Source organism: Dendronephthya gigantea, unplaced genomic scaffold (genome assembly GCF_004324835.1).
Source record: "Dendronephthya gigantea isolate DGI-Jeju-01 unplaced genomic scaffold, DenGig_1.0 000402F, whole genome shotgun sequence".
Lineage (NCBI taxonomy): Eukaryota > Metazoa > Cnidaria > Anthozoa > Malacalcyonacea > Nephtheidae > Dendronephthya > Dendronephthya gigantea.
Genome location: NW_021163412.1, coordinates 61,757 through 71,773, shown reverse-complemented (window position 1 = coordinate 71,773; position 10,017 = coordinate 61,757). Strand labels below are relative to the sequence as shown.

The window sequence follows — 10,017 nt, the reverse complement described above, 5'->3', positions numbered from 1 at the left end:
TTTTCTATATTATGGTTGAGACTCCCACTAAGATGCCTAGTACTTGCAGTACACCCTCACCTGTGGTTAATCTGTAACAAATGACCATTGAATTTTTCCTTATTTTTTGAACTTCATTTGCATTGTTATTTTTTATGATAAATGTTTGAAATTTTGTACAGTAATGATAAATTTAAGTGCCTTTTATTATTCATTATATCTCTAGAGTACAATGAGCTTTTCTGATGAAGAATACTGCAGCAATGTCTTGTCTGTTTGTCAAAAGTTATCCTGGAGGGCTCTTGAGATATGTGCCCCCGTTATAATTGGAAAGATGTGCGGTGACGATGAAGCCGCTATACATGAGCCATATCCGCATAACTACATTGGCTTAGAAAGGCTTGATAAAAGGTAATGCCAAGCACAGGGGCAAAAAGGCAGTAGGGGCTAGTATTAACTATGTTGAGTGGAAGTTTAAAATCATCTCAAATGAGTTTTTTTTCCAGACTTTATAGTTTCATTCCACCATTCAATACAATGTTGTGTGAGGATGGAACGGAGTTAGAACCATTCCAAGCGAGTTCTTTTGGTAATTGCTTTTGGTGTACTCTTTCCATACATCTGGCAGGGAATGAAAGCAAACAGAATTTTCTTCGCTTGGCCTCTGCCCTAAACGGGGTGGTTATTGCACAAGACTTTATTGTTAAGGTACTGTGTGATCATCCTTTTTCACGCGGCGAATATAAAAGGGCGTCAGCTTATCACGAAAAACGCATAGCACTTCAGAAGAGTTTCATGTACATTGTAGTTGAGATATTTATCATTTTGTGCTGTCAGTGAAGTAATAGACGTTCAGTTTTAATGCATTTGAAAGGTTAATAAAATTATATTGACAAATATATTATGTAAACTTGACAGCATGACAACAAAATTTGGAACGACATGCGCTCCATGAAAACGGTTTATAATGAGTTTGAAAAACGATCTTGTTGAACATGTTGTTTATTATAGATATTTGAACAGTGTATCACGTTTGATGATGCTTTGCAATGGTCGAAAACTGTTTGCAGTACAGAAGACACGTCTGAAACCACAATTATGGAGGTTGTTCATGAAAGTTATGTTTCTGAAGTTAAGGAAACATTCAGAAATTTTAGGGACAGTGGTATGATCACATTCATTTACATCAATTTTGCGTTATATCAGAGATCTTCTGCCGTTCCCCTTATATGGTAAATTATTCGTGGGCGTAATGACGTACGGAGGTGGCTAAGCCAACAAGACATGAATCCTTGACTAGTATAATTTCATTGTTTTATTCATTTTCAGGGCTATTACAGGTGTATTTGGCCTCCAATTATTTAAGAAGACCGATCAGGCAGTTTTGTTTGCTTCCTGGTGCCGACCATTATCGCAGTCGCGTAGAGCCTTTGCAGCGGCAGAATGAGGAAGAGAAGAAAAAAGCATTAGATGTCTTGTGGGTTCCTCTTACGGTTGAGCATGGGCAACGTAATCAATACAATCACATTGTGCCTTTGTTAGCTTGGAAATGTGGAGCAGCACCATATAAATTGTGCATGTTCAACAGTAATATGAACCTACATTTTTCAAATTTAAAACCAGACTTGGCACAATGTGATTTGTGTCAGGAGTGGTATCACGCCTGCTGCCTTGGCCAATCTATACGCCACATCAATAGAATGGAGAGATTTAGTTGTGGCTGTGATGCTTTACCTGGAGATGCTAATCAAATGACTACAAAAAATGCGTACGTTATATACTGAATTATGGGCAGTTTTTTCATCGTTCTAGGGAAATCTGTAACTAGGTTCTTCACTGCTAATAAATTTTTATCTCTTCAATCTTTAGGGAGATATACAATGATATGGACATGTTCGAAAGATGTTTATCAAAGAAAGAACTGAAGGTCTTAAGATTTCCAGACATGGACATGTCATTTTGGTAACACACTGAACTATATGATTGTTAATTTTCATTTTCATGTAATTTTTAAGATGATAGCAAAGAACCTTAAGAGGAACGTAATTCCGTACTTGAGGGCAGGAGCTTCTTCTCATGCCATCTCTTCCTCAGAGGACATGAAGATATATCTGAAGTCTCTCGATTATGGGCCCGTCATGTCATCTAATATGGTAACCGAATACTCATTTAGTATTTTCTCTTCTCTGCTAATATATTCTTCATCAAATTCTTCCATTCGTGACCATTGAAAGCAAAGTTTTCATGTTAGTGATGATTTAATTATAGAAAATAGTGTACAGTACAATTTATTACTACCATATTGTATAAATACACAGGTACAATCACTATTTGACGCTTATCTTCCTGTTGTAAATGGAATTCGGATTGAAGATGCTAACACATTCCTTCAAGATGTGCTTCTTCCCGAGGTAATCCATGTTTTTAGAATCTTCCATTTGCCCTTCACTCTCGCTTTTCACATTTGAGTCTCTTTTCTTGAATGCTCTTTGCTCTAACTACAAATAGTTAATGTGTAGTGCAAATAATGATTCGAGCGTGTAACTATTACTATTTTTAGGCTATTGTACAGGTAATCCGCAAGGCAGAGGGTCTAAACTATTTTAGAGCATGGTTGTTCTATGCCAAATGCAAGTTGCATTCCTGTCCGCAATTGAACGTATAAATAAAACTGAGACACTAGGTTATATAGTTAGTTTGTACATACGATATAGTATGTATGATGTATTTTGTATGAACGTTTCGAGTTTACATTGTTTGCCTATTGCACTTCACGATCAATCTCTGATTCCGTGTACGTCCGTTTCATGCACTTTGCCTGTTCACACTACTGATGTTTTTTGTGTGGCACGGATGAAATTCGTACCGCCAGTTTTATCTGTGTTAGCTTTGTACATGCAAATAAGTAACGCAATCATTAATAAAAATGATACAGGTAAATATTTGTATAATACGTGCCTTACCAAAGAATTGGTGCCTATAGTATAAACGGGTTGATTTTCTCTTTCGCACTTGTGTGGACGGGGTCTAAATGGTGCACCAAACAATGCATTTTACTTTCAAGGGCTGGTTGTAAAACAGCCATATTTGGTATTTAAATCGTTAACTCCAATATACTCGATTCGTTTAATACAACAACCCTAAGGTGAACGTGCATGCATGATATTCGATAGCGATTTCCTTGATACGCATATCGAAGTTGTAATTGACTATGCGCCCCCCCCAATTATCGAAGCCCGTATGCGTTGCGTTGATAAGAACGTTCACACGATAGAAAAAAAAACAAAACTTTATTTGAAGAGGTTTGAAAAGCTTTAAAAATTGTGTCTGGCCAACCATTATATGTTAATGGTGTGAGTTCGATTCTCACGCACAATCTGAGGCTTTTCAGTTCATAATTATTTAAGTTAGAATTACTGAGTTAGAATGTAGTTTCACAGTTAATCAAAAATGCTTTCTAATATCATAAAATATGATTCAGATTTGTCATTTCATTCGAGAAACTAGTTACTTCCGTTGAACATTTCAGTGTAAAAGACTCATCAGCCCATGGTTAATAATTCCAGAATCTGGGTACAAGTAACCATTCGTAAGTATTAAGTCGCAAAGTTCCATTTTTTTAACATATAAGGTTTCTGTTGCAATACTTCGGGTATAAAAACCGTCATTTCATTTCCAGGGTTCACAATGACTGCATCATGTTTACTACATGGTGCACGCGTATCTTGTTACGCATTATAGCTACAACTGATACGATAGCACTCCACAGGATGAAAGGTAATACGAATGTTAGAAATAATGAGTTAGAATGTAGGTGGGTATAACAGAACGAATCTAGTTAATAAAATACGGTAATATGAAGTTGCTTGCATGATGGTAATCACAGTTTCCAATATTTTATTGTTTCAGCATGGAAATTGGCACAGAAACCAAATGCAAGGTTATGCCAGCCCAGAATCTGGGTACAGTTAACCATGGTCATTTTTACGGTATTTCGTAAAAAATACTGTCTAATATCATAGAATATGATTCAGATTTGTCATTTCATTCGAGAAACTAGTTACTTCCGTTGAACATTTCAGTGTAAAAGACTCATCAGCCCATGGTTAATAATTCCAGAATCTGGGTATATGTAACCATGGTTCATTTTTACGGTGTTTCGTAAAAAAAGCTTTCTAATATCATGAAATATGATTCAGATTTGTCATTTCATTCGAGAAACTAGTTACGTTCGTTGAAAATTTAAGTTCATATATATAGCGGCTAAAGCCCACGTTGTGCGTGAGAATCGAACTCACACCATTAGTTAAACGGCTACCCAGACACAACTTTGCAGGCTTCCTAAATGCTTTTGCGAGTGGATGTGTTGCATGGTTTTAGATTTGATACGTCGGTATATATTCTTATTGAATGACAACTTGTGTCAAGTAAATCTAAACAAGATATATTGACTCCTTAAAGAAATCTGTGCCACCAAACTTATAATTCATAGAGGTTATTACGCTATAGGGTATTGGTGTGAAACACTCATATAGCAAGCGGTGGATCAAATGTTACAATCTTAATATACCGTGCATGTGTTTCATCCGAAAAGGAATGCATGGTGATTAATAATGAAAATAATTATACAAGGAGCCCTTTATTTTTGAAGCGTTACGTTTTATACACATTCAACTGACACTTATACGTCACTATCCTTCGTATTTACATTATTACACTAATTATTAATTCATCTGTTAATATTTCTCATCATAATTTCTCTATTTTTGAACCATAAGTAGAAGCTACAGTGTCTGGAGAAATTTTCGTCATTCATATAAGAAAGGGGTCCTTTAATTTTTTTCAGTCTAGAGTTGCTTTGTTCGGCAATCTGACTGTTGAGATATTCATAGTCAGGATAGCAAGAGATATGGTAGGCGCTGGAACAACCTTGATAATGAATAAATACAGTGTATAAAAATACTGCGCGTACACTGTACAATACTATACACGCACATCCTATACAAGCAGTAGTCACATGCATAAATTCTCGATATCACGGATACAGTTGCTATTTCTTACCTGTGTGATCTGCCCAGTGAAGGCGATCTACTAAAATTGCATGTCTTTAAAAAAGGTTGGATCACGATTCAGACAGTAGGAATGCAAATTACAAGCATTATCGTATACAACGACTCTAGGAGCTACAAAAAGAGCGATAAACCATTGTTATTAATAAAAAGATGCAGGTTATTGTCTTATGACATGACAAGTCAGTTGAGGAAAAGTGAACCTTTTTTTGTAATGTGAGTATGTACTTTGGAATAAATGATAAATATAAATTTCCGCAACTGAGCAATACCACTTTGACTATTTTCTTAAGGATAACCATCACACGTTCACAGTGTTACCTCGTGTAAATCGAGATCGCAAGATTGTAAATGGCATATCTGGGGATTCGTTAGTAGTCATTACGGAGTATCCATAGTTTATACCTGAAAAAATTATCATAAATTTGTTGTGAGAACTAATATCGTGTAGGCTGCTTTATTCTTGTGCGCAGGATATACTGTACAATATATTCATTCGTTTGATGTGGTTTATATTTCACTTATCACGATTTCATAGTATTAATAACCATTTTACAGTTTTTCATAAGCCATAACAAAAAAGATCTCGTCAAAATTATGGCGAATTCTGGTGCTTTTACACCCAAGATATATAAGGGTTTTAAAATTGGTTTTCAATTATATGATATCGCGCGTTAGCAAAAATTAAAAGAATAGTCATTAACAAGAGAACTTACCATGCTGACAAAAAATAAGGAATATACCAGGAAGAAGAGTGGGATGTCTTCCAGACTTTTTCGTGCATGGATTCTCAAACGTTTGCTTTCCTTTGTCTGCAGCGTATGTCCCTCTGCCACGAACAGGTTTTAGGGAAAGGAAGTTTGCTAACAGCGAGGAAGGATTTACAACAGAATCATCCTGCGGTGCTTCACAATCTTTGAAAGCATTGTCAGCAATATTGAGCAGGTCGGTCAACAAAGGTATGAATTCTGCAGGTGCAAATGAATCACTTAAAGATGAGAAAATGCCAAATAAAGCAGGACACTTTCTTTGCAACAATTCCATATCACTCGGAAATTCTTTAACAGGCACACTTCTTTTAATTTTGTCACAAACACGTCGTAATTCTTCATCAAGAGGGAGAATAGCACAAATAGGGGTATTACAGGAAATGTCCTTTATGAACTTTGAAATACCAATCGGAAAAGCGGCTTCATTACCATAAATCGCAAGGCACCAGTCCAGAAAATTTGCCAGGGACGGTATACTTTGGTGTAATTCGGATTGAAGTGTATTTAGCTCATTTATATCAATTGCGGATACATCTGTACAAACTCTCTTCAGTGATTTTCTTGTATCCTTCGATTTCACAAAAACTCTGTTACTGTGCCTGGTAAAAAAACAAACAAAACAAATTCAAAGTATGATTTCATTATATTCTTAACATTTTTTTGCAATTAAATTTTATCAACTTGATAATACTTATCTTCCATGACCGGATTGTGCCGTTGTAGTAGTGGATGGGATGTGTAGAGTTGAACATAAGTTCTTTCTATATGCCAAGCTTGTATACATATGGTAATTTCGGGATCACTTTTGCACGTTGGGCATTCAAAACCATCTGTGAAATCAATGTCCAGAAGTTGCAAGAACGCATACCATGCTGATCGCCAATGGTTATATTTTAGCGTATCGTTTAAATTGATGTTCAAAGAAGACTCTAGAGACAACGCCCATGACTGGTAATACGTATTCATGGATACACTGTAAACAAAATACATTAAGCTAAATTGATCTACATGTACAAGGCTGCTTGGTAACTTTTTGTCAAACGTTCGGAAGAACACGAGCACTTTTAATCTTCACCAACCAGTGATATGATGTGAAGTTTATTAAGAGCGAGCTGGGGTGATGATACAATTCTTAAAATACGCTTTTAAAATGTTAATGTAAATCTAAGATGTAGATTTAACAATCCTATTACCTAAAATAACAATTAAGCATATCAATGACTATAACCCTCCTTTCAAAAACAAGAACATGTATTCCCTTAGAACTTCATAGGATATTAGGTAATTCCCCATGTTCAGTACGGTGTAAGAATAACCATCAAACTTCATATCATTCACGCAATTTTCCCCCGAGCATGGCCGTTTGTAAACTATAAAAAAGACATTAACGATAATACCCTTCTTTCCAAAGACGTCAATCATGTCTTTATAGTAGCAAATACAAAAAAAGAAACTCGGAAGTTGAAGCTTTTTCTCTTTGAAATTTCTGAGGGAGCTTAATTATGTAATTTCACTGAGAAGAAATAAGAAACCATGTTGCGTATATTCTTGAAACAAATCCCGAAAAATGCCATAAACCATTTTACTTCCTCGATCGCATGGCAACATGCATTAGGCTTAAATTTCCATGTACGCTCATGCTCAAAACAATCAGTTTACATGTATTGGTTTTGATTATTGCTTGCATAAATATTAATAATTTAAACTTAAACTGAAAATTTTGTAAATGATATTAGAATAACAAGATAAAGAACAAATTGTAATCAATACTAGCATACCTAAACAGTCAAAGATTTTCCTCTTTCCGTACAATTTGACAGATTTAATATACCAAGATTATTTGTCTCTCGGATCTTCATCTCTAAAATTATTCCCACATAACTGACATGGTTCATCATTTAGGGCCGGAAAAGGGGGAAAAGAGCTAAAAACATCTTTCCTTCATCGTCCATAACTTCCGGGAGAACAGATTCTGGTCCATTTTGGAAAGAGCGACGTTTAATGGCTTTATAACATCATACTGATAATATATAAATAAATAAATACATAATTTGTACAACAGAATTAGATGTAGAAAGAAAACATAAAAATTACTTTAATTACCTTATATGTATGGTCATTCATTGAACTTTCTTTTTCTTGTTCTTCTGGAGTAATTCCATGTTGTGAGTCATAATCCAGAAGTAAGTGACATATTGCTTTTATGTGAATACACACTGAATTACGGAGATCTAAATTAAGTTAAACCAAGATTTTGTCTGCAATGCACCACACACAAATGTGAATTCCTCACTAAATCCAGACTAACCATATTCAAAATATCATTATAGAATAAAACTTATTATTAGTGTCATGCGAGGATGGAGTGGGGGGAGGGGTTGGGTTGGAGAAAATGGGTAACTAACATTTTTATAAATATTTATACTCACAGATATATAAATATTTATAAAAATGTGTACTCATTTTTACAGATCAGCTTACTGGAAGAGGTAGATATAGGCTGTTTTCACAATCTCAAGGATAAAAATTTTGACCCTATGAGCCTAAACATTACATACCAGGACCTAAACATCACTGAACACCTCTATATCTTACAAATTTACTAACAATGCATCCAGATATACTTTTTCCCCTGACCAATAAAACTATCTGATGCCATTGAGTAGCAACAATTGCCACTCCTTGATATCATATTATTTTACTGCACACCTAAAAATCACCATGTTGATGCACATTGTTAAAAACAGGAGTGAACTATGTTGTGCTGCTGCATCCTGCGAACAGTATTGTTAACAATGTTGTTGAAACTTGTTGAGATATCAATGCTGTTGCAACTTGTCACAACAACATTGCATCAACACTGATGATTCAACAAGGTTCAACAACATTAACAATACTGTTTATAGAGTGCAGCGCAACATTGTTCATCCCTGATGCAACATATGGCTGTATATGTTGTGTACTCACGGGATGGTTCCTGCTGTAATAACTTTGACAATCCAGAGAGCAGTTGACTCCTTCTAGGTGAGCATGAACAGCTGTATAGCCAATCATACTGATTGGTAGGTAGTAGCAGCCAGACACTTCTGTGTACCACAATGAAGTTCATTTCCTTCAGCACAATAATTGGTAGTTATTTTGTAATTAATCATTATTGCCAGCCATGTTGCAAACTCTCTTATTCTCTAACAGTATACATATTGTAATAACTAATATGTAAATACAGGTTTAATTATATATCATCCAGTATTGAAATATTAACTATATATAAGTATTAAGCAAGATAAAGAGCTTTGTTCTCTCAATGAAGATGCTAATGATCAGCAACACTTGCCTTATTTCATTGCATTGTGCTCTTACCTTTATTCGTTTACTTTCGACGTTAAAGTCGGGCAATACAAATGCGCATTTGGTTACTACAGTTACCATCTCTAACCTAGAAAGCTCAGTAGCATAGGCAATTTCCACATTTGCTTCAGTGTTTTGCACCAGCGATGAATGAGGAGGTTGACAATCAATAACGACTTCTGGCGTTGTATTTTCATCGTACTGATCACATGAAAATTGTGGTTGAGAATCTGAATGACACTCCGACTCCGTCAGGGAAATATTTGTGGAAGATGTAGACCGATCTTCACGAACCATTTGCGAGGTACTTATCCGATGTGGAGCTCGGACTTTTGACTGATCTTTAGCAAGATTCTCTCCAAATATATATTTCCTCTTACCATTTATAACAACAGTTTTCCAAGGCTTCGTCCTTTTTTTCTTCGAACTTTCCGCCATCTTGGTTAGGTCCTGCTGCGCCTGCTTGATCACTGGTCTGCGGTAGATGCCAATGCAGGCGATTAATTTGCATGGTTATGTACCCAGATTCTGACCCATATAATACTTTTTTGAACTGGAGCGAGCCTTCCATATATATAGAGTTCACTGTGACCTCCCTCTCGGATTTGAACTCCCTTCACATATTTTATAATTGTATTGTGTCAATATTTTTTTCCTTTTTTAGTTTGTGTCAATATTTTTTTCTTTTTTAGTTTATAAACTATACTAAAACCTTAAATTTGTTGTTTTTTCTCATTTTTTGTGGGTAGCCGCTGCGCATACGCGGCTTACCACTATGTAGTTGAAAAGTGTCTGTGGTCTGTGGGTCCGTGTGTTTGTCCGTCCATCTTCGGCCATAGTCGGACGTACGA

General features: G+C 35.7%; 2 protein-coding genes and 1 long non-coding RNA gene across 3 annotated transcripts; 1 reads left to right on the top strand and 2 right to left on the bottom strand.

The window, feature by feature from the left end:
• The first annotated feature begins 1,853 nt into the window (after window positions 1–1,853).
• LOC114542822 lies at window positions 1,854–2,671 on the top strand. The gene is made up of 4 exons (XM_028562245.1): window positions 1,854–1,906; window positions 1,995–2,132; window positions 2,298–2,390; window positions 2,540–2,671. Exons 1-4 carry the CDS (start codon window positions 1,865–1,867, stop codon window positions 2,642–2,644), a joined length of 378 nt encoding a protein of 125 aa, XP_028418046.1. The 5' UTR covers window positions 1,854–1,864; the 3' UTR covers window positions 2,645–2,671.
• A 3,948-nt stretch (window positions 2,672–6,619) lies between these two features.
• LOC114542823 lies at window positions 6,620–7,670 on the bottom strand. The gene is made up of 3 exons (XR_003689785.1): window positions 7,597–7,670; window positions 7,047–7,188; window positions 6,620–6,791 (listed from the first exon to the last, which is right to left on the bottom strand). It is a non-coding gene; the product is annotated as an uncharacterized LOC114542823 (long non-coding RNA).
• A 72-nt stretch (window positions 7,671–7,742) lies between these two features.
• On the bottom strand, window positions 7,743–9,604 carry LOC114542819. Its single transcript, XM_028562243.1, has 4 exons — window positions 9,179–9,604; window positions 8,786–8,930; window positions 7,922–8,049; window positions 7,743–7,838 (listed from the first exon to the last, which is right to left on the bottom strand). Exons 1-4 carry the CDS (start codon window positions 9,602–9,604, stop codon window positions 7,743–7,745), a joined length of 795 nt encoding a protein of 264 aa, XP_028418044.1.
• Window positions 9,605–10,017: the final 413 nt, after the last annotated feature.